At 40.2% G+C, this 15,456-nt stretch overlaps 1 protein-coding gene across 5 annotated transcripts in view; it reads left to right on the forward strand.

The window, feature by feature from the left end:
• Nucleotides 1-15,456, forward strand: part of ELMO2 (engulfment and cell motility 2) — a 1,277,433-nt gene that overhangs the window by 1,232,519 nt on the left and 29,458 nt on the right. For all 5 annotated transcript variants that reach the window (XM_044090132.1, XM_044090131.1, XM_044090133.1 and 2 more), the window contains one exon: nt 5,042-5,119. In XM_044090132.1, the coding sequence (XP_043946067.1) occupies nt 5,042-5,119 (78 nt within the window). The remainder of the gene's footprint in view (nt 1-5,041; nt 5,120-15,456) is intronic.

Genomic DNA, 15,456 nt, shown 5'->3' on the forward strand with positions numbered 1-15,456 from the left:
AGAGCGCGGAACTGAGGATGTCTGCACCGAAGAGAATGGTGTCGAAGTAGTCTATGCCGACAACGTCAGCATCATAGAAGTCGAAGGTGTCTGCACCATAAAAGCAAGTGTCTGCACCGATGGGCACGGTGCCATCGAGGAAAGTGTCTGCACCGGTAACAGTGATGGTGCCAAAAAGGACTGCACTGAAGAGCATGTCGCTGCCAAAAGTGTTTGCACCGTGGAGGACAATAATGCCATACACGGGGCCGAAGAGGATTGCACCAATGATGCCGAAGGGGACTGTACCTGCATGGACGGTGCTGGTAAGGGCTGCGCCAGAACTGTCAGAGCCATAATTGTCTGCACTGGGAACTCCAGTGCCAGTGTCGATAAGGAGAACATGGCTGGAGCAAGAATCAACTGGGGCAATGCCAAGCCTGGAGCCGAAAGGGTCACAGGTGGCAGCGCCGAAGTAGTAGTCATTTTCACCTTCTTATGAGTCGACTCCCTATGATCTCCAGAGGGAGATGAAGTGAGCAACCTCAATGAGGAAGAGGAAGAACGCCTCTTACAGGGTTTAGCAGGAGGGGGTGAGCCTCACAGAAAGTAGATTTGAGAAGACCTTTCAGGATTAACTTGTTCTTTCTCTTGTTAAGAATCCTGGTTGAAAATTTTCTATAAATCCCACACGGGGGATCCACAGTAAGGTGGGAGACATTCATACAATAGACACATAAGTCATGGCCATCAGAAAGCAGTAACTTATGGTCGCAATCCTTGCACTGTTTAAAACCAACATTACTTTTCTTATCCAACATAATGAAGTGGAGAAGAAAAACAGTATCAAAAACAAGAGGAAATGCTACCCAAAAGGGTAAGAAGAGAGAAGGAGAAGGATTACCAACGATGGTAATAAAGAATTACCTGAAAGGTAAGAAAAGGGTAATAAAGGGAAATAGACTAAAGGGAGAGAGTCTTAAGGATACAATAGGGTAGGAGAATAATAAAAGAAACTGTTTGAAAAACTTTAAAGTAGAAACGATATATAAACTTTCAAAAAATTATACACTTAGCTGAAGAGAGTGGCTTGACATGGCTGTACAGCAATGCAGCAAACGAGATCCGAGGTAACAGGGAGCAAAGTATTCTGGGTAGGACCTTGGCTCAAGAGTTTTTGGCTGATGCGAGCTTGATATATGTCCGGCTCTGTTCCGAGGATGGAGCCAATAACCCATCAGTAAGGAATGACCGAAGATTAACAACATCAGATCAAGAGTTATCTTACAAAAAGTGTGTGTGTGTAAGAGATTAAACAACTTCATTTAACGTGTAGTAAGCACTCAAGTTTGAAGTCTTAGTAATTCCCGTTATTTCCAAATGCTGCTGAAGCTGAACTCTTTTCAGTAATTTGTTGATTCTCGTTCATCACTTTTTTGTTGCTGACTTCCCTCGTGTTTCTCCTGTGTATTCCTGTGTGCCATTGCTTCTTTGGCGATGTTCTACAATGGTACCCCCCAGCCGTTTTGCACAGGAATGGGTATGGCCAGATTGATTGACATGCCTAATGGCTGTAATGTAGCATGCTTATGATGCATGATTGACATGTCCTGCAGATTTGCTTGTGACATCTTTAATATTCATTGGCTAAAGTACTTTACCCTCTTCCTCAAAGTAGTGCGGTCTTGGAGTTGGTATATTTTTAGTTTTTATTCATAATTTTCTATTTATATACATGGGGGGTGCAGGGGGGGCTTGCCCCCCTGCAAAAAGCACAGAAAAAAGTAATATTAGTGAGCTAAACTATCAGCTCATCAGAAAACCATGTGTTTGCAAACAGTATATGTAGGATATCTGCATGTTTTGTCAAAACAGATTACACAAATTTTGTAAATGGTAAACAGTCTATTAAAATCCACAAAACTCCAAAATAAAGCATTAGATATCACAGGTGAACAAAAAGCGCAGGGAAAAAAAGTAATATTAGTGAGCTAGACTATCAGCTCATCAGAAAACCATGTGTTTGCAAACAGTATGTGTAGGATATCTGCACGTTTTGTCCAAATCCAAAAAACTCCTAAATAAAGCATTAGATACCACAATGTAAAACTAAACATGTGGATTTCATATGTCAAATACAAGGCATGATACTCTAGCTCACAAATGGGTGGGTGCAATTTTATAAGGTCATCCCTGGTAACATTTTCAAAAGGGAAACAGTGCTTGTATGCATTTAGACTGATGCAAAAGAATAATTGCTTGCCTGTATTAGATACCTCTCCAGCTACTGTATTTCCACATCTGCAGTGGCTGCTGCTTTTGTGCTGCTACCATCAAGTCTTGCTTAAGTAACTGTTAACTAGAATGCAAAACCTGCTAGTTTAATAGAAAACAAGTGTAAGAACCATGTAGCTAGAGACACAATGGACAATGACTGTTTTCCTTTAACGAACTCCGCATACTTCATTGTGATAATCGTTCTTCATTTTAAGTGACAAGAATGCTTTGGTTTTGTCCCTATTAGTAGGAAAAAAACATGACATTTTCCCCATTTGAATGTCGGAAATACCTGATGAATATTCATGCGGACTGCCGAACCATCTTCATGTTTATTCAAGTATAATGAAAAAAATGGCCATGTGCAGACTGTTGGGTGAGGTTTGGGTGGGCCTTGCTACTGCGCATCGGGGGGGGGGGTTATTGTTGCAAAAGAATGCCGCTTCTTCTATCCTTGTTCTGAGTGTCCTGCTGTGCTATTGAAAAGAGATCTTACCTGTCCACGTGTGGCTTTTTAAAGCCCTTCCTCTACCTATCCATCTACCTTTACACAACCCCCCCCCTTCCTGATCCTAACTAACTTCCTACATTCCTAACCCCCCTCCACTGCATGCCATTTTCACGTTGGCATTATAGCTGTACCTATGATTCCTTGGCATGCTTCCATTCTATTAGTTCCTGGACTTGTAATGAAGCCAAAACAATCAAGGCCTAAGATTTTGATTTAGAATCACTTTATTATTATTAAGCTATTATTTACTATTAAGTATTGGTCATGTTAACTTGGAATAATCAGATGTGAATTTAAAAAAGTCTCTTGCTATAATGATTGTCATTAAGTGCTGTCTACCACCTTTTCTCAAAAAATCAACACTTTAGGGAGGACAAAGCAAAAATTTGAGCCAAAATCAGGGGCACTGCTGAAAATCAGGAACAGATGCTTTAAGTATGCTTTAAGCAGACACGCTTAAAAGCTCTTACCACACTTGCGCACTTAATAATGATCACTTCCCAAACTGAGGCTGACAGACACTGGAACACAGATGTGACAGTTAATGTATGTAAGTGTCCATTATAAAACAAAATGTTTATCACAGAATGGCTGAAACTAGACTTGCAGTGGAGTTGTTGTCCACACTGCCCTCTAGTGTTCTTTGTGTGCCTTACTCATCCTAAACAGCAGGATAAGAAAGAAAACTCATCCCATGTCAAAAAACATATAGTCATTAAGCTGCATTCCACATTCCTCTAAAATACAAAGAAATTCTATTATTAAGTTGGATTGGGTTATATCCATCAGGCCTGTTCAGTTAACTAGTTAGGGGTCCAGTAATATTAAGTGAAACTGTAATCATTATTTGATAAGCATGAAAACTGAAGTGTAGAAAGACTACACTTTGTAAATTTCACTTTGTGAGGGATACTTTAGAAGTGCACTCAGTAGGACTAGACAGATAGGGCCTTAGCTTGGGATTTATTTTCAGCTTATTATTTTGAAAGGTATCTCTGTTTCAGTTCCTTGTTTACAATCACTCCGCTCCTGCATATCTGTAAAGTCAGATTTAATTATTTAACATTTGCTGACTGGGCAAGTCCAACTACGACAGAGCCTATTTTCAACGGAGGCCTAGGGAGAAATGCACTAAAACACATCTTTGGAATGCGGGAGGAAACCAGAGTACCTGGAGGAAACCCACGCAAATGCAGGGAGATCATGCAGACTTCACAAAGAAGGCACCCCAGCTGAGAATCGAACTAGAAAACCTCTTGCTGTGAAGAGACAATGTTAACTGCTGCACCACTGCGTCACCTGTAGTTACGACCATAGTGCTGCTGAAATGCTAGGAAAGGAGGCACAATTTGTCACTTTTAGAAATGGGAGGGGCTTTTCTAATATGCAGTAAAAAGGAAACAAAGCACTTAACCTTTAGGCTGCTTCTAACACTGAAATGTTTTCACAGCTCTAGAAGGTCAACTTGGATTCTATTTAAGCCATTTGTCTTTGATTGTTGCCTTCCTTTTCTGTCCTTTAATCTGTAATTAGTAAGTCTGTCTGTGTTTATCTGGCATCCTGCTTCAAAGGCTGTGGGCAAGGTGTGCAATACGGGAGAAATAGCTGAATTACTATATGTGATAACAGGCAGGGCAAGACTGTAATCAGTTACGATATGCATCAGGTAAATGTCTACTTAACTGTAATCAGACTGTGTTCTTTTAACTGAGCGACCTTTTAGTTTATTTTTGAAGAGTTTCACTGACAGAGTCTGCATCAGAGTTGTTAAATGTGCATTATGTTCGGCTGCACCCACAACTCCTGCTGCACAAACTCACAAAATTCTCTGCTGGGGCCTTGGCTGTGTTGGAGGTCCCTTCACAGAGGAGAAGAATGTGTGCATGGATGAGAAGATGGTTCACAATTCCACAAATAGTAACACTTAACCCACAGATGGGCCTGACAGGCAAGCAGATTCACCATGAAAGAGAGTTTGATACCTACTGAGCAGACAGCCTGGTTCGGGTAGGCCTAGCCACTGTAGCAGGGCGTGGAGAGGTTCATCTGCCTAGCTGCTATGGTATCTACAAACCGCTGACAGTGCAACACATTATTACATCTTAGATCACTGAGAGCCATCATGCAGTCCTGCGGTACATAGTTGTCTAGTAGAGTCAGGCTTTTGTTTTTTAAGTAGTGGGTGTTCACTGATTAGGATTGTTCAGTGTTTTGTTTTTTTTCACTGTTATTTTCATTGTGAATAAATTTATATGTGTATCTTTTCCATAATAGGAGGTGCTGGAGTTGGCCTTTTCTATATTGTATGATCCAGATGAAGCTCTGAACTTCATAGCACCGAACAAGTATGAGGTTAGTAATGTGGAATTTATTTAGTTGAATTTTGGCAATCAAAAAGTCATACTGAGATACAAAGTGTCATTTCCAACTGTACCTAAAATATGTATGTGTAGTGGGGCAACAGGAGAAAGAAAATTTGTAAAACACATCAGAGATTTGTTGTTAGTGCAGTTGCAGTTGCACAAGGTAAAAATAAAATCCATAGGAAAGTATAATAGTTGTGGGGGGGGGGGGGTATAAAATAGGAAAGTAAGGAAAAAAAATGTAAAGATGCTACAGAGAGTGGTATATTTTTTATTATAATCTGTCTCAGCACAGGTGTACTGTACAGTGATACCCTACAAATACTCCTGTAGGAAATTTCTTTTGCAGTTCTTATAGTTCCTAGCCTTCATGTTTGTTAATCTGGATGGCATAATGGTTAAGGTGTTTACCTTACAGACACAAGGTGCAGGGTTTGATTCTCACATGGGGTAATTGGCTAGGCTTAAAATGGCCCACAAGGGTAGTTAGCCTAGCACTAATCTATGAACCTATGATACTGGCATCTCATAGAGCATAATAAAAAAGTATAACTGTAGTACTAAGACTTCCAAACACTAAAAACTGTTAAAACAAGAATGTGGCACTAGAAGCGATAAGAGCAGGCAGCAATATTGAAACTGTTTATTGAAAGCGCTTTCGGCTCAGTCAATTCCGAGCCTTCATCAGACAAAACAGTATCACTAAACCAGTCGACAGTAATATACTTCTAAGTAATTGAACAGCTCAATAAATCGTTGGTGGTTGCTACTAGCTGTGTGGTTATACTGGACTTGTGTGCTCCCTGGACCTTCATCAGTTTTTCTTGTCTTGTTCCTGGTTTCTCTTGTTGGATTTATTATACATACTCATCTGTTTACTGTAGTGATGACCATAGCACATGTGATTCTATAGTTCCCTGCTTAAGCAGTAAAGTACAACAGGGCATGAAACATGTCAGTTTTACCCGTAGGTGGTTTTGTTGTGAGCTCTAAACTTAGGAAAGCATAATGACTTCACTTTTCAGTAAACATTTGGCTTACATTTTGGTTTATTGCTATTATACCAAAAACTTGTATTTGTCTGTCTGCCCACCTTCCTCTGTATGAAAAAGACTTCTATTCTGAGCGATCATAACAAAATCACTCAAGTAATAAGTTACCTATGCCGTTACGTACGTAGTAGCAGGATAACTTGAAACAGCTATTTAACCCAAGAGGAGAACTCTTTGTTCCCTACCGACTCACATGGTGGTCAAGCTACCAAACCTTCAAACTTGTAAATAGTAACTCCACAGTCACACAACATTTCAAAATAATAAATAGCCTACAGAATAAGGCACAGCCGTCTCTGGCAATTACTTGATTCACTTTATTAGGGGCAAATAATGATTTCTGAGAACTTATTCACTGAGGGCGTAGGGAATCCATGGAAAAAGTATTTTTTTTCTTTGAAAGAAAGTACTATACTGAAAGTCATGAGACTTAATATTACAGTTTTCAGGGGCTTTTATTTGTATCCACTGAATTGTTTTGATTATTTTTATGTGTTTTACTGACACCTTTTCCAGTGTGTAAGAATGACTTTAGCCAGCTACTCACTGTGCTGTGATTGTTTATGCCATTGTACATCTGACCAAAAAGTGGTACGCTTAAATGGAGCTGTCCCATCCTTTTTCAATTCCAGCACTCTACTCTACTGTGTTACTGTTATTTTCCATGAGAGTAATTGTAATTAATAATGTTTCATGTCTAACCCCCCCCCCCCCCCTTAAAAAAATGCCATTTGAATGCATAAGGCACTGAGTGTTTGTAGGGAATATACATGTGTATTGGTAAACTTTTTAGTCTGTGAGATCAGAAGAATGTGGGATCTACTCCTATACCAGGTACTTGGATTCATGCTCTAGTACTGACACAATGGGATAAAAGCATAAAGGGATGCTGCATTCCAAATACTGTTATTTGGATGAGAATTTAAACTGAAGGCCCATCTGCCCAAAGCTACTGGTAGTTTAGGAAGATGTTAAAGATCTCATGGCACTTATTAAAAATGTCATCTTGTAGGCTTACTTTGCATTTACATATTTTAACAAAAAATATATATAGGCATTTCACGACTGTCCTAGCGAAGTTTCCCCATCTATATAAACAGCACATTGGGTCCCTCTAAAAACTGGCTACAAGCTCTAGAAGGAGGGAACAACAGAGTCAACAAAGACAAACTATAAAACAATACTATTAACTGAAAGAAAGCTGCAGACTTGGTGAGATGACAGCTGTTTTCCTGTAAGTACTATTTCTGGTCATAACAGCCACATTTCGACTTAATTTACTTTGTACAGTTTTGTTAAAATGGTTATGATTTTGCTGACTTTCAAAACAAAATGCAGTGTCTGGGAGTCTAAAATAGTCAGTCATCAAACCAGATCAGCACTAAACCAACAAGCTTGGCACCTTTTATAAACCACACAACACTTTTGTCACTAAACCAACAAGCTTGGCACCTTTTATAAACCACACAATGATACTTTGTTTAAAACTCTTGTTTGCAATGCTTGGAACAGCAACAGATGTTTAGATGAACCCATAAGCCTTGCATTCATACTTAACAGTGATACTTTGTTGAAGGCAACTTTTTGATAACAAAGAACTTTCTTTTACACTGGTAGTCTATAAAGACAGTGTTCCATTACTGTTCATGGCTTTAATTAGGCAGGCAGTGTCAGCACTTGAAATGTGTGTTTATTTTGCACAGACTGGAATAAAATGCAAGAAAACACACATCACACAATTACAAAACAGTGTGTAAGACTGCATCTAGAACATGGTAGTTACATTATTGTGCAAGTACTTTCTGCTTGTTTCTTGGTGCTTGTTTTTCTGGAAAACTATTGCAAATGTGTGTTGTCTTTGGCATGCTTCTTTTGAGTAGACAGGGCAGTTATTGTTTCCACACTACCTGATAGTTTTTTTTTCTAAATGACAAGTAATGGGGAGTTGAATGCACGGGGCATTTGGGGTGTACTGCTGACCATGTATGTATAAAAGTGGCAGCAAACTTTAATGTCAAATCTGCTAGGAGTAGTAATTATTTATATGAAAGTCTGTGCAGAGCAGTGTAGAAAGATAATGTATTTGGAAGGTATTCTGATCAATTAGTCCGTACTGCATCAGGTTCAGGCCACATATTACAATTTTTAGGACGGCATAATGGCTAAGCGTTTAAGTTGTCTGTTTTACAGATTCAGGGTTAAGCCTTGATCTTTGGATTGCAAATCATGTGTTAAGAACTGTAACAAGCTAGTACAGTTCTTTACTGTAGTTTAGTAAAGTGGCACAAATCCCTTGCCCTTCTTGCTAGAGTCATTACTGTTAAGGGGCTTCTACCACGAGTGAACGAATACTTGAACTGCATCCCCCCTTCAAAAAAATGGCTGAAAAAAAACCTTTTTGATGTGATTTTTGCTGGGGAGAGAGGACCCATTTGCACCTCCCGATGTTTGAGGGGACAAGCCTCCCCATGATCATCTAGTAGAAACATAAAGGGTTATTGTAACCAATTGTTTTTGCAGTCATTAACAAGCAGTTTTGAGGTGAGCTGTATGACTAAGCACAAACATTAACAGATTTACTGGATTTGACTGTTCTACTATCTTTCAGCACTAGGATAGTGACCTTTTGAGTTACGTTTGAGACTTTGTGTGTCTTGCTTGCTAGTATTTTGCATTTGGAACTTTTTTCCCTGTTGCAAGAGTTGCAGTGTTGTAGACATTTATTTGCTGGTGATTGGTTAGCATGGAAGATTCCTACTGGCTGTTTATTGCTTTTGTCTGGCTATGATTTGTGGTGCATTACACATCCTCATACCTCTCAAGTGTACCTCATTACAAGGAAGTTACCTCATTTGGGATCTTAAAAAGTTCATGTTCCTTGAAGTTCCTCAAAGTTCCACTTTGAAAGACTGTCACACATTCAGTGTGAGGATTTTTTTTTAAGTGAAATCCATTGTAAATAGAAATAAATCATATTAATTCATTAAAAGATCTTCTTTATAAGTAAAACCAGCATATTTTAACCATCCTATGACCTTCCTAGTTGAAGTTGTTAGTAAGCCATTAGTATGTGTTCCACATTTTGCCCATTTGTTCTACATTATGAGGGCTAGTGTTCCTCATTTTGGACATGGAAGGTTGAGAGCTATGCACATCCTATGTCTTGCTTGAGTTGAGCTGCCTGATATTGTGCAACAGAGCAACAGATTTACTGGATTTGACTACTCTCCTGATCCCATAGAATCAGAACCATACCTGGTTAGGTTGGTGGTAGCTAGCACTGAAATTTCTGATTGGCTGTTTGTTTTACCTGACTGCAGTTTGTACTGCACTGTACGGCTTAGATTGTCTTACCTGGCTTACAAGACTGCAAGCCTGAATAACTACAAGCACTGCTCATGATTCCCTGCCTGGTAAGGAAAGTAAACTTATATTTTTTTTGTCTGCGACTGATAGAGCTGCTTTCTGTTTTACCTACTCCATTTTGTTTTCTGTTTTAAGAGATCTGCTTGGCCTGGTGTTTTTGTTCTGTGTGAGAGGTACGCACTTCAATTATCTAGGCTGCACATTTCATGTTTTTTTTTGTTGGTTAAATTGTTTCTTGAGCGATCCTTAACTAGACAATGAATTTCTGGGTCTTTTATCTTTTCTGATGAGCTGTACTTGCTCTGAACTCATTATCTAGGTCGCTGTTGGGTAAAATAATATATTTTTACACTCTAGCAAGCACGTTTCTGTGTTTTTACATCAAGAGGTCAGTAGATTTTCCATGTAGTGGCACTGGGTGGTAACCTGGTCTGGAGGGCTTATTAACCAGTTTATCTTGTTTTTAGTGCCTTTATGAATTCTGTACATTGAGTGGGTCTTGGTTAATTTCTACAAAGCAAAGTACTTTTATTGAATAATCACATGTTTATAAGCTGTTTAAAGTATTCCGTTGTATCCATATCTTTGTTTGTGGTAGCATTTCACTCTGGACACTCCTTTACTGTGCTTTTACATCAGGAGAACTGGGATTATTTATCTATTGGCAGTAGGTGTTTACATGGTCTGTGTGAGCTGGGAGACACTCAGAAGAGGTCTGTGTAGTTGTCATATTGGCCAGAGGGCTAAGTCAGTTTTCTATATTTCCAGTGCTGGTATAAATTTAGCATATTGACATGGAGCTGTTCACTGTACCAGTGTCCAGTACAGACACAGACATCTGGAAACAATGCTTGTTTTCATTACTGTGAAAGTTTATTGTGCTAATTATCTTATTGTAGCACCCAGGACTGTTGCTGCTCAGACAGCATCTGATTTGGTGCTGGGCAGATTGCTGGTTAGGTTAGCTGCAGCTTACACCATGTAAGCACACTTCCCTCATCTGGTTACAAACACCCACCATGCAAATCCTTTCAAGTACATATTAGAACATGCAACCATAGGTGGGAGCTTTCCTGCTATCGCTGCATCTAGCTTGGTGGACATGGGTATCCTGAGGCAATGTAACAATCACCTTATGTACACTGACAATCACTTAATTTTCAAACAGACAAATACGGTATGTGAGAGATGTAGTTACCCATTGACAGTGAAGGCTAAACTGTCATATACAGACACAAAAAGCAACAAACAGGTTGTCAGCAACTCATACACATCACTCACTGCACCTAAAAAGGACCACACACATATAGACCCACATATGCAGAGGTGTTCACATGTAACTTACCCAAGCCTCAAACACCTCTTTGGCACAGTCCTCAGAAACTCTGCATGTACACAAACAAGACAATTCCCATCACAACACATAACACCGCATCTCATTGTACCTCATCTATTGCCCATAAGGCAAAACACTCCACAACCCAATATTCTGGTCATAGGAGACTCGATCACGAGGCACACTGATGCCTGTCTTACCAGGCTGGATAAGGGGAAAGGTTACAGTTAGTTGCAGGAAATTCACCCCGGTGATCATGCCAGTCACCCTGCTAGACAGAGGTCCAGGGAAGCAAATATTGTGGGAAGAAATAGCCAGGGAATTTTTATAGCAAGGCTTGTATAGGCCTAGGGCCAATAGCCTAGTACCAACCTATGAACCTATGTCAGGGGCCAGGATTCGCCAGATCACACAAGCACTCATGTCACTTACCTCTACATATCAGTATGACTCAGTCGTAGTCCATGTGGCCATGAATGACCTGAAACATGCTTCCTTGGACTATATGATGAGAGACATGATTGAGCTCTCAGAGTTTGTGTCACAGGCAGGTATAATCTTCTCATTGAGCGGTATTCTACTGTCCCCAAGGATAATGCCACAATACCAGCAGAAAGTGACCAGCTTTAACAACTGGCTTAGCTACTGGTGCCATTGTAAAAGGGTCCAGTACTTGTCACCCTGGGAGGACATGATTGATAGGCCATGCTGCTTTGTCAGGGATGGTCTTCACCTGTCACTTCTAGGCTTTTGGATATTGGACAAAACATTATCCAACTCTCTAGTGTCTTTTTTAGGCATTGTCAAGCAGATAAACCTTCCAACATAACAAAAGCTACTCAAGATAAGCTAAATGTGTGACTGCTCATTGCTAGGAGTCTCAGCAAGAAACTGCACTCCCTGGAAGCTGTCCTCACCCTGGAGTGTGCTTACATCTGTGCAGTTATTGAAATGTTGTTCAACACCATGGAAAGTACTCTGGCAGTGCATGGCTGTAATGCCTTTCTTATATCCATTGAACATGAAAGAGGTAAAGGTGGAGGTCTAGCTATCTACATAAACAATGAGCACACCTCAAGGCTGGTCAAACAATGTGACTTGCTTGAGCTACTCTATGTCCAACTAACCTTGGGAAAAATCCAGTATCATATTCTTGATAGCAACAGGTTCCCTACTATGAACAGGAAACTGATGCATCCATACCTGAAGTTAATATAATCACTCACCATCCAGCCAAATACCATACTCGTGGGTGATTTTAACTACCCCTCCATTAATTGGGAGGCATACACAACCATTAATATACAGGCCCAAAGATTTCTTGACTTTGTAAATTCAAATGTTCTGGTGCAGTTAGCCTGGACTCCCACTAGGGGAACAAATATCCTAGATCTGGTTCTCACAAATACGGGAGAGTGCAGCACTACCCAGTGTTATGTCCTCACTGGTAACATCAGATCACAAAGTGGTCTCCCTTGAAATAAAGGTAAAATTAGTATCCCTACCTAACCCCAAAAACTTTAAGAACTTCTCTTAAGTAAATTAGCCCCTTTTAAGGGAAGGCATAGCTAGTTTACAAGCTCCTCCAAATGCAGGAAACACAAAAACCTATGCAGAGGCCTACACAAAAGCCCTGTACGACCATATAAACAACTGCATGAAAATGGCAGTACCAGACCAAAATCAACCCAGGTCACACCACAAAAACAAGTCACCCCGGTGGACCCCCAGTATTAATAGGTTTTACAACAAAAGAAAGACAAAACTGTCAAGAAGTAAGAGGGAATATGCACAATGGAGAAATAAGTCCCTCATTAGTCTAAAGAACTGAGTCAGGGTCAAGTCTCTGAAAGCAGACTTTGAGGTAAAAAGTTAAGGATAACCATAAGGCATTTTTTCAGTTATGGTTGCAATCTTAATGTCAACACCCAACAATGTGCGGAATTACTTGTAGATGGCATCATCTATACTCAGCCGGAAGACAGCAAATCTACTGGCCAACAAATTCAGCTCAAATTTCACCTCCTCATCATCACCCCCAGTTCTACCCCAAAAAATACCCTCCACCACTCCACTGCCAATTCTCACCAAAGAACAGGTTGCCACTGCACTCTCTGCAGCTAAAAACTCTGCTTCATTGGGCTTGACAATATACCAGGTTGCCTCTTAAACAGCTTAAATCAGGACTTATCAAGCCCATTTGGATCTTTATTTAATCACAGCCTCTGGACTGGCTTGGTCCCAGTACAGTGCAGGACAGCAACAGTCATCACACTGAATAAAGGGAGACCATCTACTGACCTGGGAAATTACAGACCCATAAGTTTGACTAGTTTTATATGTAAAGCCATTTAAAGAATAATCAAGGACCAGATAAATAATGACATAGGAGACCTCCAGATACTGGATCTGACCCAAATCAGCTTTCTCAAGAGCAGGTTATGCCTACTGAATCTGGTGGATTTATTTGAGAAAGTCCCCAAGACCATGGATGATGGTAAAACAGTACATACCACCTACCTCGACCTGGCCAAGGCATTTGACACAGTTCTTCACTCAGGTATTATAAATAAATTCACAAAACTGGGCATAATTCCTTATGTCCCCAGATGGATGGCCATTTGGCTCATAGACAGGACATGTGGTTAAAGTGGGTCAATCCAGATCCAGCAAGAGGCCAGTTAATAGTGTTGTTCCACAGGGCTCAGTACTGGGACCACTCCTGTTCGGAATATACTTCTCTGAAGTCAAGGCAAATATGGAAGGCCTATGGATGACAAAGTTTGCTAATGACTGCAAGCTGGAGGCAATCATTGAATCATCTGATGATGTAGATATCCTCCAGGAGGGTGTAGATCAGAAAAAAAATGACTGGTGCCGGAACCATGGCCTAAAACTAAATAAAAAAAAATGCATTGTCATACCCTTTGGGAAGTCAAATACCTCTGAAAATTACAACATCGATAGCACGCCCTTTAGAGTGAACTCAGAGGTGACAGATCTAGGTACACAGATTGTAGCCTGAACTTGGTGTCCACAGGAGTGAGGAAATCCTTTTACATGGCGCAACTTATAAGTAAAGGTATGGCATCCAGATCCAAAGAAATTATAATCCTGCTGTACTCAGCCCTCATCAGACCAATAATCGAGTACAGTGCACCATTTGGCATGTACTTGACTAGGCACTTAAAACAGCTGGAGTGACTTCAGAGGTTCCTCACAATGAAAATACTGAGTGTGTACAACTTGAACTATGTGGATAGACTAAAAGCCCTATCCCTTTACTCTGTCTCCAACGGATTGTTAAGGGGTGACCTATTCCTGACCTACAAGTCACTCACAAATCCAGCCCTGATGGAGCTGCTACACATCTGCAAGTCAAATAGCATGAGGATCACATGATTTAGAGATCTAAACTTAGCAACTTAAACAAAACATGCTGTAGAGACAGATATGTGTCTCAGAGATTGCCTCTTCTTTGGAACAGGCTTACTGTTTACATTAAATAGAGCCCTTTCCTGTCTCCCTTCAAATGCATTTTAGATCAATGGATGGGGAATCAAAAATTCACAGCAGGAGTAGTGCCTACAGGGGCAGTCTGTAAGCTACTCAATGCACGTGTACAATCCATTCCATCCTTTTGACACTAGGGGCCATATATTGGGTAAAATTGGGTTATATTGGCTAGACTTTTTAGGGCCCTTAAGCCATTAGCCTTGTAATCTCATATGAACCTATGAACATATGCAGTTTGTGCTGCATTGTATGGCAGAGATTGTTTTAGCTGGCTGCAGTTTGTGCTGCATTGCATGGCTTAGATTGTTTTAGCTGGCTGCAGTTTGTGCTGCATTGCATGGCTTAGATTGTTTTAGCTGGCTGCAGTTTGTGCTGCATTGCATGACTTAGATTGTTTCAGCTGGCTGCAGTTTGTGCTGTGTTATATGGCTTAGATTGTTTTAGCTGGCTGCAGTTTGTGCTGTGTTGTATGACATAGATTGTTTTACTTGGCTGCAGTTTGTACTGCGTTGTATGGCTTAGAGCTGGTTTGAGCTGAGGCACCCAACAGTGAGCAGTGCATGGGACTGTAGAAACCCATAATAAATTGTAACCTGTGGGTGCATGCTGTAATCGTACTAATTTTGCTGACTCAAAGTGCACAGCTGTCTGCAAATCCATGCAAATTATTTGTAGTACCCATGCTGTATTCCTTAAAATTATTTTTACTACACATTCCTGAATTGTAGCACACATTAAATAGCACTTATTGTCTGTAATGTAACCTAAACGTAAATTTGGGTTTGAAATGCAACTCTGAAGGTAATCTGTTGGTACGTATTTTTTTCAAAAGTTGTTATTGCATGTTGGCCTGGGTTGTGACAGAACACTGCCTTTGGACCAGTTCAGTTACCCAGATAAAGATAAACAAACATATTTTTGTGCAATTTTGTGTATGTATAATTCTGTAGCACTTGAGCCTGTATTTTTGCGTAATTCTATAGCACCAAGCTTGTTCTTATTACATTATTTTGTGTCATCATTTTTCATGGTTTTGCATACTGTGCATAATTTTTT

The sequence above is a fragment of the Protopterus annectens genome, chromosome 12.part0, assembly GCF_019279795.1.
Source record: "Protopterus annectens isolate FY-2018-M chromosome 12.part0, PAN1.0, whole genome shotgun sequence".
NCBI lineage: Eukaryota > Metazoa > Chordata > Ceratodontiformes > Protopteridae > Protopterus > Protopterus annectens.